At 39.1% G+C, this 26,088-nt stretch overlaps 1 protein-coding gene across 1 annotated transcript in view; it reads right to left on the bottom strand.

Annotated features, from left to right (window-relative positions):
• Positions 1 to 2,271: 2,271 nt before the first annotated feature.
• LOC120541508 (nuclear factor NF-kappa-B p100 subunit-like) overlaps positions 2,272 to 26,088 on the bottom strand; it is a 192,278-nt gene continuing 168,461 nt past the window's right edge. Inside the window, exons 11-32 of the mRNA XM_039773259.1 lie at positions 24,596 to 24,635; positions 24,025 to 24,106; positions 16,601 to 16,641; positions 15,324 to 15,422; positions 12,644 to 12,795; positions 11,183 to 11,295; positions 10,758 to 10,916; positions 10,574 to 10,678; positions 10,049 to 10,134; positions 9,794 to 9,932; positions 9,437 to 9,583; positions 9,184 to 9,357; positions 8,696 to 8,837; positions 8,492 to 8,606; positions 8,201 to 8,408; positions 7,937 to 8,106; positions 7,714 to 7,816; positions 7,344 to 7,579; positions 7,196 to 7,268; positions 6,886 to 7,052; positions 4,981 to 5,092; positions 2,272 to 3,279 (exon numbers count right to left, since the gene is read on the bottom strand). Coding sequence (XP_039629193.1) covers positions 3,161 to 3,279; positions 4,981 to 5,092; positions 6,886 to 7,052; positions 7,196 to 7,268; positions 7,344 to 7,579; positions 7,714 to 7,816; positions 7,937 to 8,106; positions 8,201 to 8,408; positions 8,492 to 8,606; positions 8,696 to 8,837; positions 9,184 to 9,357; positions 9,437 to 9,583; positions 9,794 to 9,932; positions 10,049 to 10,134; positions 10,574 to 10,678; positions 10,758 to 10,916; positions 11,183 to 11,295; positions 12,644 to 12,795; positions 15,324 to 15,422; positions 16,601 to 16,641; positions 24,025 to 24,106; positions 24,596 to 24,635 — 2,782 coding nt within the window. The 3' untranslated portion in view covers positions 2,272 to 3,160. The remainder of the gene's footprint in view (positions 3,280 to 4,980; positions 5,093 to 6,885; positions 7,053 to 7,195; positions 7,269 to 7,343; positions 7,580 to 7,713; positions 7,817 to 7,936; positions 8,107 to 8,200; positions 8,409 to 8,491; positions 8,607 to 8,695; positions 8,838 to 9,183; positions 9,358 to 9,436; positions 9,584 to 9,793; positions 9,933 to 10,048; positions 10,135 to 10,573; positions 10,679 to 10,757; positions 10,917 to 11,182; positions 11,296 to 12,643; positions 12,796 to 15,323; positions 15,423 to 16,600; positions 16,642 to 24,024; positions 24,107 to 24,595; positions 24,636 to 26,088) is intronic.

The following is a 26,088-nucleotide window of genomic DNA, read 5'->3' as shown; positions in this document are numbered from 1 at the left end:
AGGAAACAAACCCCGGGCAGGGTGTCAGCCCACCGCAGACCATTATACTATTCAGACAGAAAAACATTACTATATGAACTGCAAACATTGGCACCCATTTTTAATTTATAAAAATATACTTTGCTTTAGAACATAATTTCTTGCAGTAAATTAGTGTACTGTACATCATGATTATGAACGAAAACAAACGACAATTTGAGAAGTAGGTGGTTCGTCGTGTGGTGGGTATCCTTTAAAGTGTAAAAAAGCAAAAAACGGCCAATTTCATGATCCTAATACAGGGATGCTTCTAGAACACAAGCAACATAAGGTGGGTTCAAATGTTACAATCAGGGTAACCTCACAAACAGAGATGAACAGTTTTATAAAGATTGACCATTAGACTCCCACTTCTTTCCTTTTTGTTTACCTTTCAAAGGCTCACAACCTCAGCCCACACCATTTATTTCACTTTTTAAAACCACCCATATTCATTTTATTCAAGACTGAAAGAACGATGATTGCAGTTCAAGGTGTTTTAAAGTCTGGGTAAGTAAAAACTGCCTTGACCGTCCCTTAACGTCTGCTTCACCCATTTCATTCAGGTTCAATTATAATAGCCAGTTTTCAAACTACAGTCGACCCTTGACATACGACCGGCCTGACATGCAAACAACTTGTTTTACGAGCAAAATTTTTGTTTTGATTTACGACCACCAACTTGCATTATGACCCGAATGCGGTCACGTGTATCCGCTTGTGCGATTGTAAATAAACAGCCGAGAGCGTTCGTAAGCGTCAGTTGGAGCCCAGATACATGTGTTTGTGGACGTAATTTCGGTCAGTTCAGTGATTTATCTATATATATATATATAATTCACTAAGACCATAGCAAGCAAGATGCATAATTGCTAAGGAAGGAAGAGAAGGTAACGAAGGTAAAGAAAGTGATCACAATCGAAACGAAGAAGGAAACTGTGTGGAAATATGAGAGTGCTGTTCTTGTGAACGATCTCGCTAATATGTACAGCATGTCGAAATCCACCATCTCGACAATTTTACAAAGAAAAGATTTGCATAAGGAGGCTCCTTCGAAACAATAACCACCTTCCGTTTCCTTCTCCTCCTCCTCCCTTCCTGCAGCCCAAAGATGTCAAATTAAATGGTGAGTACAGTATGAAACTGGTGTTTCTGGTAGGCTAGGCACTTTTTATAACTTTTTGGTTAGTACATTAGAAAAATTCTTGGTGTTTTGGTAAATTATGCACATTATACAACCCTTTTTTATTATGAAAAATTTAAGTAAGTGTTGCTATGGGAGCTTCGGAGCGCATTATGGGTATTTCCATTATTTGTTATGGGAAAAATAGTCTTGACTTACAACCAACTTGAGTTACAACCAGCCCTCGTGAACGAATTGAGTTCGTAAGTCAAGGGTCCACTGTAAGTGTTATACATAGCCATATGTAGGAAACATACAGGGGCAATAAGCTAAAACTTTCGGGGGGCATTAGAGTGTGCACGGTCCTTTTGTTGTCTCTTGCCTGTTTCTCATGAAACTGGGCCCATCTTCTGAGAAGGGTAGTGTATGTGCATCATTTCCCCCTGACATCATAGAGAGGAGCAGACAGGCATGGCAGACCTGTTCTGTGGTCTCAGCAGATACCTCATCTTAGCCATGCTGGGGGGTTCAGTATTTCGTGGGCATGATGCTGCTTTAACCTTCTTTGAGGTCATGCAACAGGCCTGTCTTCAGAAGATGTCCTGCTGTCGCTTGCCTACAGTGGAATACACCTTCTTAAATATATATATACAGTATATATTTTTAAATTCATCCTTTATACAGTGCATTTCTTTACTGCAAAATAATACAACATTCTCAAACCTGCTTAATCTAGTTCAGTGTTGAGGAGGGCTACAGCATATCTCCACAACATTTTCGGCACGGTAGGAACCAGACCTGAATGGGGCACCAGTCCATCTCACACATACCCACACTGGGCTGATTAAGAATCACCAATTAACCTAACATGCACATACATCACTGGCAGCAAGAACACTGTACCCAGAAACCACGCATGGAGACATGGAGATAAAGTGTGAACTGCACACAGAAGACACAAGATTTGAACTCAGGATGCTGGATCGGTGAGGTGGCAGCTCTAAGCGCAGCACCGACATGCCACCCTTGTTGTAAACATAAAAATGGAAAAGTGATATTCACCCTGTGAACAAAGTTGTCATTATAGTTAACAGAACATCCAGTGCAAAACTCCATTTACTTAGGCAGTCTTAAGAAATAATTAGAAGATCTTTATTAAAACACAATGAGAATCTAAATTTTAAAAAGTATGTTCTTATTTTAACTGCACACAATCAAACTGTAGTAAAATATACTATTTACAATCCAAGGTTAAAATTATCTATAGGGGGTCTCAGCTTTCAGAAGAGTACACAGGTGACTAATGACAGGTGACAAACACAACTGGAGGAGAAGAAAAGAAAAAGTGCAACCCTGTTGAATGACCAATGTCTGTTACAGTCTGTCCAGTAACAGTATCCCCAAAATGTATAGTAATAACCCCCCAGGAATATGTCCAAAGAGCTTTTCCAAATCAAGCTGACGTTGCACCCGCACCCCCAGCCCCAATAATCTACCCACAATCCTCTCTGTAAAGTTAAGCCATTCTGAAGCTCCAAATAATCCCCTTGTTTTAAAAGGTTTTACAGGAATGTTGTCCATGTTGGATGGCGACGAAGAACTCCATCATTAAATCATGGCGGGACCTCGATAGTGAGCCTAGCACATCTACAGCCTACAACCTCCACATCTATAAAGATTCGATATCATGCAATGTTCACTTTTGCAATGGGAGCTGTTTACACTGCTGAAGCACACAAGGAAGTGATAAGGCACTCTGGACGATACACTGGGGTCTCACATCCCAGGAGTCTTCACACCTGTCTGAAGATGTGAAAGAGCATCTCCAGATATCACTGCAGAGAATCTTCATTTTCTCCTTTTAGCAACAGGTTGTGGTCTACCTGGAGGATAAATTCTCTTGGATGCCAACAATCTAACCAGAATAGCAGGAGCTGTGATGATAGCACTGGACTGCTGATGATGGCTCCATCTTGACTAGAATGAATGTAGCGGGTGTTTGTCCTTTACGCATTAGGATCAAGAATTGAATACCAGAGTTTCATTCTGATCTGGAGTGTCCCAATTGGATTCATTTATCTTTGGCTTGTCTGGTTCTCCTATTGACTGACTGCCATAGCCACTGTCTACTGTCATATCTGAGAAAAGATGAAGAAGAAGAATGTATAGGTCACTCACAATGAAGCTCATTAGAACTAGACAAAATGAAGCTTGGAAAAATAAAGAGATTTGCTTCTTTTGGCTTTTCAAATGTCTTTTGTTTGCTACAATCTGACTTTTGGAGTAGAAGTCCTCACATGAAGTTGTGCAATTTGTGTAACTAAAGAAATAATGCATAAAAACATCTGAATGACAAGAAACATTTTATTCTAGTGTACTGTAAATTATTAGCTTGTACACAGCAAGTGTTTCTAAGAAAATATTGAGTCAAGACATAAAGTCTCCTGGGTGCTATTCTGAACTATATTGCTAGGCAACTAGATTTTTATTTTAATAATTCAGACACAGGAGAGAAATCACAGGTTGTTAAATTACAAAGATGTATTTATGAAGAAAAAGCTCCTCAGAAACACATTTTTGGCCTACATACAATATACTCGATAACTGGTAACGAGCACAAAATAGATTGGGCTAACAAAGAAGTAACAATGAAATGAAGAAATAATGAAATAAGCAGACATAATTACTGGCAAAATAGAATAAAAATAAACAAGACTATGACAGACATCAAGGGCTCAAAAAAAATCAGACTGGGAGAAACAGAGGTTGGGTTAAGAGCAGTGAGAATAGCCGACTACATCAGAAACTCCAATAAAAGACACAAAAAAAGAAACTGATCGGCTAGTGAGTAAATTGTAATAAGTCTGGAAACGAGCTCCAGAAAACAGACACAAAGTGAAGGATATACTGTGTAACTAGAACAAGTGTAATAAATGAACTATAAAACTGAGCAGGTCAGGCAAAAATAGGATGTACTAGAATTACTGGAAGTATAGCAAATAACATTAAGGGAGTGTGGTGTCAGTGTGGAGCCACGCAGTAGAGTGAGGGCTGAGGAGAGAGCTCAGCTGACATCACCAGGAAGTGCTCCGCCTCCAGCCTGTCCTTGTTCCCAGAAATATGGGAGTTCATCTTTTAGGCCATGCTGACAAGGAGGTTGATTCTGAAGGCCTTTACAGTCCCGAGGTTGCAGGTTCTTGGCTAGCCACCGTCTGTCAAAGTGCAAATCTGCAAACTGAGAAGGCTTGTGGTATATGTGTGTGTAATCCCATGACAGAGTAGGGGGAAATAATCAATACTCATATTGTGTGTTCAGTGCTGGGAATATAAGCAAAAATGTTAGAGGAAATAATCAATACTTAATACATGTGTTCCTGTCATAAACTTCTTCTTCTTCTTTCGGCTGCTCCCATTAGGGGTTGCCACAGCAGATCGTCTAAAAAATTGTTGTCCACATATTGATTTGGCAACATTTTACACCGGATGTCCTTCCTGACGTAACCCTCCCCATTTGGGGAAGAAAAGAGGTGTGATGTTCTTAACAACATCAAAGGCAAACTTTTCCATGGAGAAGGACCTTCCTGCTCATTTTTGTTCATTTCACTTTTTATTGTGTACAGTATATCTGTTTATATACAATAAACATTATTTAATGTATCAATGCTTTAGCAATATAAAACACTTTGCCACATCACTAGATAGATAGATAGATAGATAGATAGATAGATAGATAGATAGATAGATAGATAGATAGATAGATAGATAGATAGATAATGGACGAGAGAAAAATTAAGGAGGCCAAAGAAACCAAAGGTAAAAGAAAAGGAAGTGGGCCTTACCTGTGTTGGACTGCGTATTTTTCTGTTCTGCTTGTCTCAGTAACCTGGCTCCTTCGTTGAGGCCTAAAGATTCTAGGGCCACGACCAGTACTTCAACTTGACCTCCTGCAAACTAACAACAAGTACAGGATCATAACATTCATTAAATGTCTAAATGATTCACTAAACTCTAAAGGATCTTTGCACAAAGAATGAGGAACTCTTGAGCATGATGAGTAAAATAAATCATAAATGCTCAAATGACAAGAAATGGAATGCCCAAACAATGACTAACAAATGGGTCAGACTGGTACTTTCCTGTTGTTCTTTGTCAAATATATTTAGCATGCAATTCATAACACAATTAGAGGACTCATTATGCACAGGATACATTTTCAGAGATCAGTTACACATTTTCACTCACAGGTGAGTGTGTTTTTGAACAGTTATTGGCAACCTATTGACCTCTGTCAGCAGCTACATGCGACTCTCTACTATACACGGTAGTGCTATTTCAGAGGGGGTGCAAGTTCTTGGGCTCCTTACAATAGGGGCCTTTCAAGGATGAACTGTAGGCATCTCAGTTCACAGTCAATTGAATCTTGCCTGATTTGGGTCACCTTCTTTATTAACCACCTTCCAAGCAAAACATTTTGATTTACTAGCAGCCTCAGTGATCATGGTACCACATTACACATTCTCCCTAGCCTCTATCTCAATCATCAAAGCCACTATCTCATTCAGACAGAATATTTTCTTTCTTATAATGAACTGTGTGTTCACTTATAATTTTTCACAGATTTAATCAAGGCTAATTTCCTGCAGTTCATACGGCATTATATTCTACCATATCAGGATACCAGGGGGCATTCTCTGATTGCAGATGATATGCTCATTCAGATGCAAACAAATTATAAAGATTATTTATGATTTAAAAACAAGCTACAAGTGGGACTGATCCAGGAGAAAAGAAAGAAGATGTTTTATAGCTTGCTCATATGAACTTTTAAGAAAGAATTGTATATTTAGAAAACTGAAGACAGTACTCTTGACCAATGAATGAGGGGGAGTGGCGGATCTTCAAGTCAAAAGAAGAGTATTGTGAGAATGACATCTTTCATGTTTACTATGAACACTGCCTTTCTAGGAAGTAATTGTTAGTAATATTTTAGCAAAAAATGAACATATTTTTCACATTTTGACCATACAAATGGATATTGTATATATACGGATAATGCAACACGAGTTACGTAAGAATTTTTATTCCTTTATTCCATGGATATTTTCACATCGTTTGCCACTGTCCAGAATTGGTCACTGCCAGGTGCCATTAAGTTTGAATATTCAAGATGTAAAAATATGAAATTAAAAATAGTTTTTGACCACCACTATGAACTATATGGGGTAAGTAACACTTAAAATATATATATATATATATATATATTTTGGGTGAAGCATTCCTTTAATGACGAAAAGAAATAATTAAGCCAGGACATAAAAGAGATGTCCATGTTATTTTTTTATGCTTTATCACATATGTAAATTGACAGATATACATTACCAAACTATTATCCACTTCAAGATTTAGGGCCCTCCTAAGTGTATAAGGTACTGAAAATATTTAAGGTTAATTACTAGAAAGTGTCAGGGTGTGCATTTGGTATGAAAACATACAAGATGTAGTCAATCTTACTAATGGAAAGTTTTTTTGCGTATCCATAGAAATAAAAATGTTCAGTTTTTTTAGGCCGACCAGTTTCATTCAGGGAGTTCTGTGATCCATATCTTACACACATAATGTTTATTACACATGGCAGGGTGTTGTGGTATTAAGGCAAACTAATACCTGGTACCTGCTTTTATTCACTCTGCCAGTACTATCATAAAACTAGACCTGAAAGACCAACACAATGATTTTGGACCTACCTGAAAGCTTTCCAGCAGGCTCTTACAGGGAGTCGGGCATTCTTTATAGAGGTCTGCTAATGTCAGCATACCTAACTTCTCTGCCAGCTGCTTCAAGGAAACGTTGTCTTTGGTGAGGATCCTACAGAGTTCAGACAATGTCTGACTATCAAGTGCAGCATGTTTGCCTGCAGAGGAAATTAGCATGAAATTAGAGAACTCTGTGCAATAAATGCAGTGATGAGAATCAAATGGAACAAATTATTCATCAGTTACTGAAAATTTGGAGGAATGACCAATTCTTAAATCAACTGAGCTGTGCGCTTTTTACCTGTCTCTGGATGCTCCGTTTGTTTCAACCGTTGCATAGGTTGAGTTTTCGTTCCTGCCAGAATGTCACGGACCTTCCAAAAAGAACAAGATGTCAATATGTGTATATATCTATAGCAGTCAACTTAATGGTTTGAAGCGTAACTTACCTTCTTGGTTTTGGCAAGATCATAAGGGGTGTGCCCTCTGAAAGGTCGTTTACGAGGGTTTGAACTAGCTTTGGTGTTTTGTCGCTCGGAGATCTGCATCTCATCTATTCTAGCCTCTAATTCTTTCTGCTTTGTTTCAAGCATGTTTTCCCCTGACATGTCTGCTTCCTCCTCATCCTCATCCGAGGATGAAGATAATGAGATTGGCTCATCGTTTTCTAAGTGCTTTTCAGCTCCTAGACATACATAAAGACAAGAGTAAATAAGTGCACCTCCTCTCACATGACTTGACACATTGTAGCACAGCAGTGGACTATAAACCCAGTGCCATGCTCTCTAGCATGATGAAGAGCTCGACCCTCCCACTTACCTGCAGCAATAAGCATTGAACAGAAAGTTGGTGAGCCTAGACTGGCTGCCAGATGAAGGGGTGTATTTCCTCCAAAATTACAAATGTTTACATCAGCTTTGAACTGCATGGAACACAAAATAAAAGTCTGAATACATTCTTTGCCAGCAATAGTTCTTGAAGGCACACTGAAATGCATTATTCAAGACACACCCCAAAAGCGCACAAGTGCTGGGCATCATACCTCTGTAGCAAGTGAACAAGCCGCACTGAGCAAGTTCTTTTGCACAGCAAGATGCAGTGCAGTGCAGCCACTCTTACGTTCCATGGCATCCACATTTGCTCCATATTCCAACAGCAGGCGCAGACATTTCTCACCACCTTTTCTGACTGCCAGATGAATGGGGTAAAGTCCTAAGAGCACCAACAGTCAAAGTATCAGATTCAATCACCTGGGTCAAATTTCTCTAAATATACTAAGCTGGGATAAATATCAAGAGAAGCTCACCACTGTAGTCTGGGGAGTTCAAAAGGTTTACGTTCTGATGCTTTAGATGACTCAGTAGTATGGAAAGCATTTGCTCGTCACCCATGGGTGCTGCCAGGTGGAGCACTGAGTTACCAAAGCGATCTAGAAGAGTGGGATCAGCACCTGCCTTCAAGAGGAATTCAACCACCTTGTGCTGTCTTGTGATCACAGCAAGATGCAGGGGAGTCTGTACAGGATAAGGACACATGCATTGAAGAAAACAAAGAGGCTTTGAAATAAATCTAAAACAGGAACAGTTGGAAAAAGTACCTGGAGAAGATTATTAGTGAAGTTCAAGATACGTTGGCCAGGAATGCTCACAATGACCTGGACCAATTGCTCTATTACGCTGACTTGCTGATGAATGATTGCTAAGTGCAGTGGGCTGCAGAACACAAGCACAAAAGGTTATGTGTGAAATAATTTGGCATGGTAGGGAGCAGCTCACCACAGATCATTTCATACTAAGCTCACCTATCTCCATTTTCATCTTGTACTGCACATAGCTGCCTCTGCACTGCAAGAAGCATTCGAGCATCTCCAGTCGTGGCATAGTCTAGCAGAGCACGGCCGGTCTGTCTGGCCACATGCATGGCCCTGGCACTGAACTGTGAGGCTGTAAGATAATGAAAACTCATTATTGTGGAGTTCTTCTACATTTTCTCTTTGTTTTATAGTGACCTTCACAGCTGCATCCAAAGTCCATTTCATGGACTAGACAAGACTATTTCTGTTGTCTAGAAACAGATAACTTCATCATTTCAACAATTTCCAAACTCATTCTGATACTGTTATAAATTCAACAGAGAAGCTCTGCAAGTGTTGAAACTCTAGCACAACCAGATACACAATATTACCTGCAAAGCTTGTTTATTTATAACTTGAGTGAAAGCAATGCAAAAAATACTATGTCTCCTATGCCAGCCCCATACAGCACATGTAAAGACTTATACTTTCTGTACCTAGGTGCATAAGTTGATGCTGAGACAGTCCACCATGAGCCATTCCATTTTCTAACTGGTTTCCAGAAGCATCTTTCTGGACTGCTGATCCACACATCTGTGCCCCTCCTGGGTAACTTCCCATTGAGTTGAAGTAGCTTTGCATGCCATGAGTGTATTGGAAATAAGGTCCACCTGCAGGATTTGGTAATCTGTGGTTAAAATTGGACTGTGAATACCTAAGATGGCAGAACCTTCATTAACTCAAAAGTACCTGTGCCTCCTCCACCTCCTCCTCCAGACCCAAAATTCCCAGGACCACTTCCAGAACCCCCTGATCCTCCCATGGTTGGTCCACGTCCATAGTGATCCTGATAATGAGGCAGAGATTTCTGTTTTTTGCGCTGTACTTCTTCTTTATCTGAAATGTTTGACAAACAAAAGAGAAAGCGGTCAGTGTTGTAATGTATCCCTACATGGAGACTGTAAACAGGGATTAAGGCCTTGCATGCAAACACAGCCAGCAGTCTGAAAGTGTCTTGACCAGAGGCAGGACTCTAGCTCACTTTACAATTTCTCAAGACAGCATTTCAGAGAAGTGTATTTGAAGTTCCACCTAGCTGGTCATCACCTTGGATTTGTGGATGGTAAGTGAACTGCTTCGGCTCACTACAGTCACCGCCCTTTTTCCGCTTAAGCTGCAGGAATACTGTGACAGGCCGCTCAATCTCAGTCTTACGATATGGCGGGGTCTTAAACACAATTGCATACTGTGAGGAGAAGGAAGACACACAAAAACTGAAGTGCCTGGATACAATCATATCTATGTGATATGAACTCCTTAAACAGCGCTGATTCAGACCAGATGAGATATTTTTTTATTTACCTGCTTGTGCACATCAGTAGGTGCAAAGTCCCCATAAGCTTCCCACCCTCCTTCGTCATCTTCATAAAACCGAACTTCAATGTCATCTACAGTGAAACGAAACACGAGAAAGATGTTTTAACTCTGCAGGATGTCAACTGGAAATGTAAATAAAAATTGAAAGAAGCCCAAGGCAGAGCACTGAGAAGGAAGAAAGGAAAAGGGAGTGTTACACAGAAAGGAAAATGAAAGCTGTAAATATGCATTGCAGTGTATTTTCAAGTAGCATTGTCAAACAGGTCATCTTTTAATACATAAGACCCTTGGACATGTAACGTTTCCTGCTTTTGGTTTGAATACACTGGAAAAGCACACTCTTCAGTCTCAGTTTAAGAGTAGGGATAAAATGAGTCTGGAGCACAGCTACTAGATTAAGGAGGAGGACAAAAAGAAGAACATCACCATCAAGAAAGAAGAAGAAGAAAATCAGAAGATAGTGATGTAGACCTACTGATTAACATAAAGGACATGGACTTGAATTCTAACCTTTCTGCACTTTGTCACACAGCAGGAAGACCTCATCCCCACCACATGCAGAACCAGCTGTCTTATCCATGCGTGATATTTTCAGGTTTGAAGCATTTGGAGATTCTAACAAACAAACAGCACAGTGTTCACAGAAAGAACATTTGCTGACTAAACAAAAAACAGACAAACATTCAGTACTCACTGCTGTCATAGATTGGGTTAGAGATGACAGGCTTTAGGGCTCTAGTAAAGTTTCCCTCACTGTCCTGCAAGTATGCAGTAAACTTCAACCTCACTACATTTAGATCCATGATCCTACCCAGCTCCCGTGCCTCCTCCACAATTTGCTGCTCCTCACGCTCTGAAAAGCAAACGCAAAGAAAAAATGAAGGCCACCTTGAGATTCTCCTAAAACATCACCCTAATATCTAATACTTTCTAGACCACAAATTCAAAATGATTATCTTAGCCTGTCACTGCTAAATAACATTGGCTAACATATTTTTCCAAGCTTGTGAAAAAACGTCAGCATGATCACCTTCTCTTTTATGAGATACTCCTTTGTAGCTAATTTAGCTCTGAAAAAAACTAAGCACTGAATGCCTCGTCAGCAAGGAATCATCTTACCAGAGAGGGGCATATCTTTGCTTCTGCACCGTAGCCGCTCTTCTCTCAGCCTCCTTCTCAAGACCTCATGTACTCCTTTCTTGGTAACATGAAGAATTCCCAAATTATTAAATCTGTTGAGAGGGAGAAGGCATTAATTAATCATATAGAGCAAAATTAATTCTAAGTACTGTTAAAGCATGCCTTAAAGGCAACACCAAACCTACCAGTAAAAGGTTAATTATGCTGTTTGGCGCATTTGACTAATATACTCAGTGACAAAAAAAATAATTTCAACAGCATGCAGTAGTCCAATCTGAATGAAAGCCAACAGGGAGCATGTGAGTAACAACTGACTCTAAAAGGGAGAATGGCAGCACTCTAAATAACTATGCACCTTGGCATGGAGTCAAACCTGAAAAACTGTCTTATAGAACATCTAACCAAACATTCTGCAACTGCTCCTACAGGGAGACAATGGTTTACGGAGAGTGTGGATATGATTATAGTTGGAACTCTGGGATAGATGACATATTTTATGTCAGACATGTGAAGTCGAGGTGATGATGTTGCATAGGCATTCTCCGTCTGATCAGACACGGCCCTTTTGGAGACCTGCATCAGATGGTCCTATCAAGGAAGGTCACATAACACTCGACAAATCTCCCCAATGTTTTGTTAAACATTGTAAAGCAGTAAAGATCTGTTGGCATCTGTGACAGTAGGAGCTTTGCAATCAACAGATGGAACGGTTCTATCATCAGATTAGACAGCCCAGCACCAACTTTGCTATAGGACGGGTTGGTTGGCCAGTAGGCCCAGTTCTCCAGGGCTATGACTGTGTCTGACTATGTCTGTGGATTCCACCAGAGGATTATTTTCACCTGGGATGCTGCTGACTGGAGTTTTTGCCTTGCTCTCCTCCACGGTCAACTGGCCATATCTCAACAATTAATGAAAAGGACAGATAGTGTCCATTTATATTAATCAGTCAGAATGGACTTTATTTTAATTTCTGTTTAAATAAATTATGTTTTTATGTGTACTCATTAGGCAATTATTAATTTGCTAAGTTTGTATTTGCATCTACCTATGAACTTGTCACAGCGCTGTGCACTTGTCCTCATTGAAGAACGGTAAACAGAATTGAAATAAACCAAATAAAGATGATAATGGCCCCACATTATGATATACACTGTTTTTTGGTGTCTCTTTTGAAAATGTCATGTGGATTACACTGTCATATTTAAATTATGATATCACTAATCCCACAGAAGAAGAATACAATCAGGCAGCTTAATTTTTTTCAGTATATGCATTCTGATATCAATTTGACCTCAGCTCTTTTGCTTCTTGCTCTCTACTGGCAGTCGTGTACATAACACATATTTAAATCTAATTTTACATACCAAGCCAGGTTTCATGCAAATTGAACTATACACCCCTAGGCATACATTTAAAGGATAAAGAAATGGTACATACTGTGCAGTTAGGTCATTAGGTCCTACTTTCATTCGGCAAACCCCACTTTCATTACACTGTTTGCCAACCAAGCTGTGAGCATGGACACGTGGTGGCTCAAAGTTTGTCACCAGCTGAACCTCCACCATGGCAAGTCCAGTGTGGTTACATATCTGCAAAAGAGAAAAGAAGCGACTGTTAAATGAGTGAGGGAAGCAATAGCAACCTAGGATCACATTTTATTATCCAAAATGAATACAACATTGGCCACTAATGTCTGAATTGTCCCATTTCACAGCAGATCAGTACAGGTTTGAAAAGGGGGGGTTCGTTTTACACTTTGAAACTTTATGATCTCTTGTGCACAAGGTAATAAATGCCTATCACTTTTAAGAGCAGCAGTGAAGCTGTCAAGTTGAAAAAAACAGCAGTTGGCAGTGAAGCAAGTTTACAAAGCAACAAAAGCAAACTGCTCCCTTCTTTAAGAATGCATACTGTGGTCTTTGGCCGGCTTTTCATCCTGGCCAATACTCCCAGGCCGCCAGATAGAGACCTCCCTGCAGTATGGAGGTGCCCCGAACCCCAGCAGGGCATCATGGACAATGTAGTTTTTATTCACAGCCCTGCTGGATACCACAGGGGCCGTAAAAGAGGGAGCTGCGGGTGGGAGCAAAGAGTCATATGTGCCCTATAACCCGGAAGTGCGTCATAGGAAGAGCGACGACAGAAGTGACGTACTTCCGGGGTGAAGAAAAGGACTTGTACCTGACCCGGAAGTGATAAAGAATCACATGGATAGGGGATTGGGAACACTTCTGGGTCAGGAAGTATAAAAGGACTGTGGGAGCTCCCAGACAGCGAGCTGAGCTGGGTGGAAGGGTGGCAACGTGTCTGGGAGTGTGGAAGATAGTTTATTAGTGATTATTGATTTGTATATGAGTATAGTGGAGGAGAGGGTGTTTGAGGGTGTAAAGTCAACATTTGGACTTTTACTTGGTGTCTGGAGTCTTGGACATAGGTTCAAGGGAGCGATAGCGCCCTCTATCTGTCACGATACACAATAAACATCTACTCTCATGTCTAGATAAATCAAGAACAATTGTTTCCTTTGCCCTCTCCTGGTTTCCTGTCTTGATTCCACATGAGAACGTAAGAGGTTTAACAGAAAACAGGAGGCCATTCAGTCAATCAGGCTTGCTTGGTTAGCGTTTTACAAAGTTGTCTCAAAATCTCATTCAGATGCTTTTTAAAACTTGTCAAAGTTTCTGGCATAACTACATGTTACATATGGCAACTTAAACGAGTCTCCACATCTCTCAATAATTTCCACCAGTATCTTTAAGTACATGAATCATAACTTAATATGTTAATCAAAAAATTCTGCTGTATCACCTTTATTGATGCCGTTCAGAATTTCTGTATGATCTTTTTCACTTACTGTGGAACTGGCTTGAAATAGCAGGTAGATAAAATGAGAAGAAACTGAAAAAGTTCCTGAGCCTAAAACTCAAGTCTTTACCTTTAAAGCTGAGACTGAGTTCATTATGACTGACCACATATCAATGGTGACTTCAGAAAATGAAATCAGCAAATATGTAGTAAATCTGAGATTGTGCTGCACTACAGCAAAGTATTTGTGTAGTACTACCTGGTGATGATCTCCAAAACAGCAGTCATGCTCTGTTCATACACTACCAAAACAAGGGACTTAAGTTTAAACTATATTAGACGTTGAACTTCTCAGAGTTTAAACGTTGACCAATGGTGTTGTCCACCATAAAACAGAATTTTCAGACTTTGGTATTTCTGTTTCAGCTGTTCAAATTAGTTTCTGTCTTGGTTTTATACAACAGTGCATCCCAATTTCTACTAACAATTTACATTGCTTACGCAAATCAGGTGGCAAGAAAGAATGAAAAGGAACAGAAGATAAGACATAGTCTAAAGCAAACACGGTTGTTTCCGTGAGATCAATACCATCTTTCGACAAAACCAAAACACTAGACTGACTTTGCAAGTCAAAGAAATCAAAGCAAGGATCAGTAACCAGAGTCATTAGATCGAATAGTTGCACTCCAAAGTTCTGTTTTCTACCTATAATTTCAAATGAGTAGGAAATGCAATGTGCTGATCTTTATACCCATCACAACAGTGAATCTTCTGGAAAATTACCTAGCAATGCCAAGACAACAATGCACCCATGAACTCACCCAGTGGCATCCGCAAACCCAAAACTGGTGCCGCAAAAGATGTGATGAAAAAGTAACAATAATAACAACTCTGAGCACCTTAACAGACTTTAGAAAATAACTCCACAATTCTCAAAACCTCTAACTATGAGGAAAAATGACACACAAGGCAAAGGAAGAAAAATGAAAAGTAACTGCTAATCATAACACTCTTTGCATGTGTCGCCATTGATCTGTGTAACCCCAACTAGAGACCACTTTGCCCCAAGATGAGCACAGTTCTCCATTTAGAATGAGTACTGGCCAATACAGAAAAAGCATTCTTCTGGTATAAAATGATGGAATCATTTATGCCATATAGTAAGAACAAAAAAGATGGGCAGTATAAAAGATATAAAAGAAAGGGCAGCACTATGTTCTTAATCGTCCAACAGTTCGTTGATAAAGATCATAGAATACGTCAGAAGCATCCAAACTGAAATAAATGAAACTTTTAGAAGCACATTCTTCACCTTGACTGTTGGGTAAGTTTTCTTGTTCTTTTCACTGGATGCCCCAGGTAGCCCACCATGAGAGGGACCCTCACATTCATAGCGAAAGCGAAATCCTCTCTGTGTAGAGAAACACAAAAAGTCTGTATTTTACCTGTTTTCAAAAGTGATATTCCTATATCCCCTTACTTGCTGGCTTTTATTGCACTTAAACACTTTAAAAACATAAAGGATCCATCACTACAAATATCATTATCAGAATGGTTTATGTTGTCACGTCTGGCAGAGATTTAATTATCCAGAAGTAAGAACAGAGATAGCATCCCAGTGTGGATATTACTATGCCACTCATTATCTGTAAAGGGCAGAAGGGACTGAGAGGTAAACGTGACAAGCTTGGTTATTCTCCAAGACAAATAATCTCTAACATATGAAATGGATCAAATCTCTGTGAACCTGCAGGTACAGGAATAGGCTTAAAAATCAGGGCTGCTGTGTCATTATTTAATCAAGCAAATCTACACCAATGCTACTTAGCACCCTGGTCTAGTTAGGCCACGGGTGTCGAACTCCAGGCCTGGAGGGCCGCAGTGGCTGCAGGTTTTCATTCTGACCCTTTTCCTAATCAGTGACCAGTTTTCACTGCTAATTAACTTCCTTCCCCTTCATTTTAATAGCTCTGTTTTTAAGGATTCAGTCCTCCGAGTTGATTCTTTTCTTCATTAAATGGCAGCCAAACAGAAATGAGACGTGAAACGAGCCAACAGATGACCAGCTAAACTGGGATTTCAAACTCCAACCAATTTCTTAATGAGAAGCCAATTCTTGCTGTCATTTAAACCTGTTATTTAATTCCATGGCCTGTTGCTGCTCTCATTCTGTCACAGCAGACATTTCCAAAACTGTTGATTTTCTGTTTTTTCTCAGAACGCTGTCAAAATGTTTTGGTGACCTGAGAGATCAACCTTACTAAGACCCTCACCTTTCTTTATGTTCAAATAATGTGGTTAACTGGTGATGTGGCAGCCTGTTTTGTGTCATTATTGCTAATTAAGGAAAAAGAAAGAACTAAGGGGCCTGAGTCAAGTTAATTAAAAGAAACACAAAAGAAGTTAATTAGCAGCAAAAAACTGGTCACTAATGAAGAAGATGGTTAGAATGAAAACCTGCGGCCACTGCGGTCCACCAGGCCTGGAGTTTGACACCCCTGTGTTAGGCATTCTCTACTTCATGTAGCTTTGCATTATAATAATATTTCAAATCTTAGCAAGTTAATAATATTAAAAGTACTTTGTTACCTGTTTTGGCTCCTCAACTATTACTAGGTAGGGACCATTAGCTGTGAAAGAAGAAAAAATGGATTCAATTCATGCATTTCCAAACTTAAGCAGGAAGTCAAAGAAATAAGCAAAGATGGGTAATGGCTAGATAGTCAGTGAATATCCAACACCGACATATCACAACACACAGCAGTATTCAATTACAAAGGGTTTATACATCAATACAGTATATTTGGAAATACACTTATTTCCATGAGTATTTCCAGTCTCTTTAGTTTGACCAAGGAATGTGCATACCATACCAAATACTTCCTGAAAATGCAAAGGTTGAATTTTTAAAATGCACATCACACAACAACACTAAATAAATCTATTAAAGTAGTGTTGAATGATAATCTTTTCATTGAATTCCAGTTCAGTTATTATTGCTTCAAAAATATGCACTACATATAAACAGCCTATTTATTGAGGAGACATGGTGGTGGAATGGTTAGCACTACTGTATTTCAATTTGAATGTCCCAGATTGAAATCCAGGCCAGTCTTTTTAAGCCATACACATTAAGCGACTTCTGGTTGTTGGGTATGTTAGACTTGTTTTACTACAGTTACTGATCTCGTCACCGGACCATGTCAATTTACATGGCTGCAACTGTGTGCAACCTTCCAGCACAGTCATGCTCACCCCTCTTTGTGATAGTCAATAATGAGCTGCCTGATGGAGCTGGTGCTTTACAAAGAGTTAATAACACAGCGAGTTTCGCCACAGTCTCTTCCACTGTTTTTCTTTTTTCTTTGTGTCATGGAATGTAAAATCAGGACATCAGACACACCAGCCTCTCTGTTGTTTGTGAGGTCCAAAGCCCCAAGTTCCTTATTCCTCATTACTGCATTCTATGCTTTGTACTGAGAATTCATTGGTTGTCGGCTCTTATGCAAACAGAGCTCATCCCTACGATTTAAGACAAAATCAAATCTGTCAGAGTGAGTCACGTACTAGTTGGAGTGAGGCATGGAACATGTCATACTGGATTCACTGGAGTGAGATGCTAACTGCTTCCGACTCACTAAGATTATGTAAATGAAGGCTATGACTAAAAATCACTGGAAAAGTCATCTAATTTGAAAAGGCCTTTACAGTAACCACATTTCCCCAAAGGGGTGGCATAGGGGTACTGCTGCTGCCTTGTTATAAGCAGACCAGGGTTCATGTTCCAGGTCCTTCCTACGTGGAGTCTGCATCTTCTCCTCACGTCTGTGTAGGTTCCTCCCACAGTCCAAAGAAATGGATGTTAGATGAACTGGTAATTCTAAATTGGCCCAAGAATGTGGTTGATGTGTGTGTGTGTTTACCCAGCGATGCACTGGTACCCTGTCCTGGGTTTGTTCCTATCTTTCACCCTCTGCTGACAGGGATAGGCTCCAGCACTTCCTGTGACCCTGTTCAGAACTAAGCATGTTAGAAAATGAAATGACATTTCCTCAGTGCTTGTATAGGTCTTTTCCACATCTCACCCACATCCAGGCCACCAACATAGCCTTGTATAATCAAAAAACTTCAGAATCATGTGATGTTGTAGTGGAAAAAGAATGTTCGTAAATGAAAGAAGAAATAATAATTAATATTTGCAATTCTTTAAAACCTATGAAAAAAAATATTAAAATACAGAGAAAAAAATGTGTGTCAAAACAATAGATGTTGTGGAACGGGACCCGGACACAGACAGGCGGACAATGTTAGTTCACCCAACACACCCATTTATTCACCACAACTATATACAATATTTACAAGTCCAGTGCACAACCCAGTGCCTCCAGCACCAATTCCCCAAAAGTCCGGATCTCTCACACAATCCTTTAAGCCTTCCTTCTGGCCGCCTCCAGTGCTCTCTCCAGCTCCGTCCTCTTCCACCCGACTTCCGCTCTCAAATGCAGGGAGGCGGCCCCTTTTATACCACCCCGGATGTGCTCCAGCTGTTTCCCGGCACTCCTCCATGGACACGGCCCCGTGAGGCGGAAGTGCCGGCTGTGCACCCGGAAGCCCTCCGGGTGTCCCCATTCTTCTTCTCCCCAGCACTTCCGGGTGTGGCGGAAGTGCTGGGCTCCAGGGTTCTTCAGGCCCCTACAGGGTTGGGCTTCCAAGCCCCCTACCCGAGGCCACCAACAAAACCAGGCGGTCGCCCCCTCGTGGTCGGGAGGAGGCACCAGCCCTCCTCCGGTCCCCTCGGGCGTCCCGGCTAGGCTCCACCCCCAACCGCCTGTGACAATGTATAAAAAAGAACCATTTTAAAGTGCAAGAGTGGCACAATTAATTTTAATGTAAAGCTTAACTAGAAAACTTTACAAAGTGAGACCGTGGGGCTAAAAGTTTGCTCAAAAGGTAGACAGATGATCAGCAACGTGAAGCATGCCGATAATTTCCTTTAAAATGCTTAAATTTCACAAAAAAGTTTTCTTTTTGATTATTTTCATTTCTAAAATTGCATGGATACACTGTTTTGCAGTATCTGTGCAATTTCAAGACGTGAATCAATACTCAACAACACATTTTGGTTAAGTTTCAAGGCTTTTGTTTTCATGTTTGGATTTACTCCATTTTAAAACACAAGAACAGGACTGGTATTTTTTTTTTTATGTAAAAAAATGCTTCACTTTAGAACACAACTGAATGTGGCAAATTAATATATATCATGATTGTGGAGAAATAGCTTTGCCTTGAGAAAGACCAAACTTATTCTTTAACAATATTAGAAACAACAACATCATTTCATCTAAAACACATAACACAAGCCCAACCTGTCAATGCAAAACACTGAGAAGTCAAAATGTTGTTGCTATATTACTATAATGCACTTTTATCAGGAGTGCCAAAAAAAATAGACTACAGCTTGTTCAAAAGTGAGTGTCGAAACACAAAATCCTCTTAATTGTATACATTTGTATAACCTACATATTAGTTCAAGTTTATGGTGCTGTTATAGTTATATTGTGCGTTATCAATAATATCCTTCTCCAATCTGTAACCCTTTACTTTCCATTGTGACTTATCACTAATGTATTATTGAACTGTCCTTTAATCTGTAATTTTGTCTTATCTCTTTACCCAATCAATGTTATCATAATGCTTTGCAAAAGGAATGGCATTCTCAGGATGAAGTGTTGTGTAACACTTTTACCAAAACTTGCTCTTAGCATTGAAGATAAAAAGGTCAACCCTGGCCACATCACACCACAGGCTCATCTGCCGCTTAGTCTCTCACGATCATACAGATAAACTTTTTGCCCCTATTCAATGACATCTGCTTTTGGGCAATTTTGTATCCCACCTTAGCTGTGAAAGATGAACTGGCCTCTTGCCAGTTTCTACAACTAGTGGTCTTTTCACCTGGACACTAAATTTGTAAGGCACCTTGCAATATTTTCCCTAGTTTTTATAGTGTAGTTTGTGTTAGGAGTTTTACTAACAAACCACAACACATGCATTTGTATTCAATGTGAACCAAAGTGAAAACATCTTTATTGTCCATTTAGTTATTTATGTTCAGTGCTAATTACACAGAAATGCAAAGCTGCTTGCAGCCTGCAATCAAGTCTGATTTCTTACCTCTGGACTCTTGTTTTTAGATTCATTAATTACTTCATTAATTGTGTATTCAAATCTTACCTAAATACAACTTTAAAACTGCCCTTTAAATTTGTACAAACAGAAATTTGTGATTGATTTCATAAATAAGAGGTCATTTTGGCGTGCATTTGCTACAGTTTTGCCTAAAATCACTTGATAACATGACAAATTAAATGGCAGTCAACAGAATAAAGAAAGAAAGACAGTGTAGTGTGTCAAGCCATCATGCTGATGTGTATGAGCCTTTAAATAAAATGAGTCTCTTTATCTCTTAAGTTTTAGTTCTTTCACACCTCTGGCTCATTTTATTCTGTAATTATTATGAGTGAATATGGGAAACAGGGATCCAAGTAAAATATTGAATCCAAAAAATCATACTATATCATGCAGCTTTATATGTTCATGCAATAGTAAGTGTATATTGTACAGTAAGAATTTCACCTTACTCTGTACATGTGGCAATACTACTATTAATACTATAGTAATTTTAATATTTTTATTTTACATACTAACAATTTTGAATAGATTACATTGTCTCAATTACTTTGTGTACAAGCTTATTTGAAACAATGTTTTGGGTTTCTGATAGGTATATTTCCGCAAAGGCAGCCCACCTGCTCAAAAATCTAATGCTGTCTGACCGAGCAATTGTGCTTTATTGCAGTATTATTCTCCCAGGCAGCATTACCTGACCATTTTATACATATCAGAATCAATGGTGACATCTGTTGCTCAATAAATATACTGCAGGATTAACATTTGTCGAGAAGTCTTATGATCCAGCTCTAGGTCGATGGTGTTTTTTGTTCACATTGAATATTAGCTGGACAATAACTTTGCTATATTCAGATTAAATAATATAATTTAATTTAATAATATTTTGGTGAAAAGATATTTTGCTGTTATTCTACAAAATAAAGAGGCAGCCAGTAGGAAGTACCTAAAATTTTTGGTAAACTGAGCTCTAAATGCAAAAAACATAAAACCTACACAACATCTTTTCAGACACACTGCTCTCCATAACGAACTCTATTTATAATGCAAAATGTATAAGAAGAGATACTGATTTTTCTGAACATGGAAATATGTCCTCATTAGCTTCTCACCTATCCACTCACCACCAGGCAGTTAGAGTGTCTTAAAGGTGCCTCCACAGACTGTCTTCTGCAAGCCTTTCATTGCACACATGCCTCTAACCTGACCCTGTACTGAAAGGCACTATATATGTATGCCCTGGCTGCTTCCCATCCTTTCACTTGCCTCAAAATGTAGATTGGGGGTCAATTACCCCTCCCTATCAGTCATGCACTACATGAAAACTGATAATTTTCATATTTACTGTAGTAAATGTCAACAAATATAAAACCGATGGCTGGCATTGTTACATTAATTCTCCTGGTTTGGTAGATAGGAAGGAGTAAATCTGAACAATGACGACTTTTTTCTCCATTGTCTAAAATGAAATGGCAGGTAAAAAAAACAGAACCTTTTCCAGTTTTCTTATTATTGTGGGTACAAAAATGGCTATCACAGTATTTACTTACATTATTATAGTGTAAAGCATCCCTTTAAGAAATTTGGTATTTTATCATAGTATTTATTTATTTCATTCTAAATTAAGTGAGCAAAAAAGTGGACTCAAAAGGATGGGTTCAACTGCTCGAGTCAAAAAAAAATGACAATTCAGCTTCTGAATACCCATTGTGGTTAAAAGGTCACCAAAATGATTTAGTGGTAAAGAACACTTCATTCATATATAACACAAAAATACTGCAGAGACAGGGATGTACAGTGGGTACGGAAAGTATTCAGACCCCCTTCAATTTTTCACTCTTTGTTATATTGCATCCATTTGCTAAAATCATTTAAATTCATTTTTTCCTCATTAATGTACACACAGCACCCAATATTGACAGACAAAAAAAAGAATTTTTGAAATTGTTGCAGATTTATTAAAAAAGAAAAACTGAAATATCACATGGTCCTAAGTATTCAGACCCTTTGCTCAGTATTTAGTAGAAGCACCCTTTTGAGCTAATACAGCCATGAGTCTTCTTGGGAAATGGTAAATGGTAAATGGCCTGTATTTGATATAGCAGATCCTAACTAGAGTTCAAGAACCCCCTAGATGCTCAATTGCTTTACAACACAACAGTCATTCACCCATTCACACACACATTCATACGCTGGTGATGATAAGCTACTATGTAGCCACAGCTGCCCTGGGGCACACTGACAGAAGTGAGGCTGCCAGAACACTGGCACCACCAATCCTTCCAACCACCACCAGCAGGCAAGGTAGGTTAAGTATCTTGCCCAAGGACACAACAGCTGCATTCTCATGTGGGGAGCCAGGATCGAACCTCCGATTGCTGGACCACCGCTCTACCGACTGAGCTACTGCTGTGGGTTTGTTTTTCAGCTGCAGGGACAGGACGACTGGTTGCAATTGAGGGAAAGATGAATGCGGCCAAGTACAGGGATATCCTGGACAAAACCTTCTCCAGAGTGCTAAGGACCTCAGACTGGGTCAAAGGTTTACCTTCCAACAAGACAATGACCCTAAGCACACAGCTAAAATAACGAAGGAGTGGCTTCACAACAACTCTGTGACTGTTCTTGAATGGCCCAGCCAGAGCCCTGACTTAAACCCAATGGAGCATCTCTGGAGAGACCTAAAAATGGCTGTCCACCAACGTTTACCATCCAACCTGACAGAACTGGAGAGGATCTGCAAGGAGGAATGGCAGAGGATCCGCAAATCCAGGTGTGAAAAACTTGTTGCATCTTTCCCAAGAAGACTCATGGCTGTATTAGCTCAAAGGGCGCTTCTACTAAATACTGAGCAAAGGGTCTGAATACTTAGGACCATGTGATATTTCAGTTTTTCTTTTTTAATAAATCTGCAACAATTTCAAAAATTCTTTTTTTTTGTCTGTCAATATGGGGTGCTGTGTGTACATTAATGAGGAAAAAAATTAATCTAAATGATTTTAGGAAATGGCTGCAATATAACAAAGAGTGAAAAATTGAAGGGGGTCTGAATACTTTCCGTACCTACTGTAAATCTTTACAGAAGTAAGGAAGTTTACAAATGGAAAAATGAATGCAGTGTTGTGCAGCCCCTGTTTACTTTACCTTTTTAATCACATTAACAATAGCTAAGCAGCTTGCAAGTAGGTTGTCATCTCACTGTAATTTCATATGTGAAATTATTTGAGAAGGTTAAAAGTCTTATTTAAGTATACTAATGTAGTATGACATAAGATTCTCAAAACCACTTAATCCAAATGAAGATAACCAGAGCGCCACTGCATGTCCTTAAAGTATGAAGGGAAATGCCGGAACATTTGTGGATATAAAATTAGACAGTTTCATAGGCAGCTCATGCACACATCTACACTAACACAGAGCAAGTTTACAGTTGCCAATTAACCTAGTATGAGCATTTTTGAAACTATGGGAGAAAAACTGGAGTACCTGCAGAAAAAGCTATGCATATACATGGAATACAAACAACAGGTAAAGTAAAATTTCAATGGAAAGGAGTATTTTGTAAAATAAGATAACATACTGCATTGTTAAAAACATGACATAAAAGCACTGTAGTCTACAGTATATGACATCCCAATTACACTTTCAGGCTTACTTTCTTGTGTCTGCGTACAAATGTCTTTGTACTATCCTACTGCAAACAAAATTCCCTCTAGGATAATAAAGTCTGCCTACCTACACGAGGCAAAACAAAACATACACCATATGCAGACAAAACTAAAGGCAAGTGTTTTGTTTACAAAACCATGGAAGTCAACACTTACCAGTCTCAAGATATGGCTCTGTCTTAATAGGCATGTTGGGAAACGAGGAAAAAAGGCCATATGAAATATCATTATAATGTAACTGTAAAGAAAAAGTATGAGATGGGAAAAAAATGTTATTAATTCTGCATACTTACAATAAGACTAATCTGCTGGTCTTTGAAAATAATAATTTTGGTAACTCTGCCTCACTTGATCAATGATTTGCAATGTACAAAACCTTTCAGAATTCACTACTGTGTTTTTCCACGAAATGAGTGGCATCTCCTTGGGGTAAAACCTTACGTTAGTAACCAATTTGAGGTCCCACTTCAACCCAGTGTTACTCACCCAGATAAAACCTTCCTCCTAGGTAGCTACTATGCCACAGACATTATGAGGAATTTGGCCAATAGCTGTAATAATACCTGGATGTTTATTTCTTTAACTATTACAATTAAACATAAAAAATTGCTAATCAATGATGAGTAGCTTTGATTGAAGATAATAATAGTACAAAAACAGCCAATGTCCCATTGCTCATTTCTAATTGTCTCATCAAACTGGTATACATAATTAAGAGTGTACTTACATGCTCATCAGTCATCGGAAATGGAGAACTATCCATCATCCTACGAAAAGAAAAAAGAGTAGTGAAACCTCACTGACCCACATGCAGACCTTGGACAGAATATAAACACCAAAATGTAATGCGTTCCATTAAATGTAAAGTTTAAATCCTGTCTGGCCTAGCAAGAAAACTTGTAAAACCACACAATGTAGAAACAAGGAAGGGAACAATAGGAAGCCAGACAAAAAGAAATGCCGAAACAAAACGAAAAGAGAAATCAAGTAATTAACAGAAAAGTATTTTATTTTGATGAAGCTATACTATCATAAATAGGGGAGACTGACTGCAAGAAAACTGCGAGTTTGACGGTCTACAAAAAAAAAGAGGCATTCCTTTTAAAAAGGGGAGGGAGAAGGAGAAGAGGGAGAGAAACAGAGAGAGAGAGGGAGACTATAAGTAGAGAGTGAAAGAAAAAAAAGATACAAGCCAGGACGCAAAGACACAGATCAACTAGAGGAAAAAAATCTAACAAGGAGACCAGCAGGTGTACTGACAGAATAGCATCAGACTGGAGAAAAAGAGAGCAGCAGGAAGAAGGCAAAGATACGGTACAACAGGAAGAGGCACTCTGACTGAGAGAGAGAGAGAGAGAGAATCCTCTGAACTAACTCACAACACCAACATCACGGCATTTAAACACAGTTAGCCACACACACAACCTTGTATACACATTGGACACTTCAGTACTTAAAAGGCCACCACAGAAAAAGAACACACATTCAACATACAGTACCTACATGGCAAGCGCAGAAGAAACACTGACTGCTCATCTAGAAGTGAAGAGAGAGTAAAGAGATTTCATTTTGAAAACAAAGGGATTTTTTTCATAAAAAGATCTTACTTTCGTTTTCAACTTGGCGCGAGACGTTATTTTGTGCGTTTTTTTTTTTTATGTCCTGCCTGCCAGGAAATAGTCTGAAAAAGACAAGAGGAAAGCCCCCAAATTACCAGCCTAGACGCATTCTGACGTCAGTGCACAGTGCCCCCTTATACACATTTCATCGTAATATAAACAAGGCTTGCCATATGACAGTATCACAAGAAGATGCCATTTCTAATAATCAAGAACAACAATTAATAGCCGCTCTGAAACAAAACTACTTACATTTTTTGGTTTTAAAAAATCTCTTAACAACATCTTTAGCAGCGTTTCTCGGATTTCTTTTCTGTGGTTGCAAGGGCTGACACATCAAAAATCCAATTCGTCACAATCTGGGCAGATCACAATCATGGGGCATTTCACCATTCAGAAAATTACAGGCAGGCAGAAAGGATCAAATGCACATGAGTGCCAAGCAGTGACCTCCCTTCCTTTAATTTGTGGTCTAAAAATAACATAATTGCTAATTTAAGAGTTTTAGTATAATATGCAAAATATACAGTATATTCTGTTTGCTATCAATATTTATTATTTTTTATTTAGTGAACAAAACAAAGACAATAATATATTTCAG

The sequence above is a fragment of the Polypterus senegalus genome, chromosome 1 (assembly GCF_016835505.1).
Source record: "Polypterus senegalus isolate Bchr_013 chromosome 1, ASM1683550v1, whole genome shotgun sequence".
Classification (NCBI taxonomy): domain Eukaryota; kingdom Metazoa; phylum Chordata; class Cladistia; order Polypteriformes; family Polypteridae; genus Polypterus; species Polypterus senegalus.
This window is presented reverse-complemented; position numbering and strand designations above follow the sequence as displayed.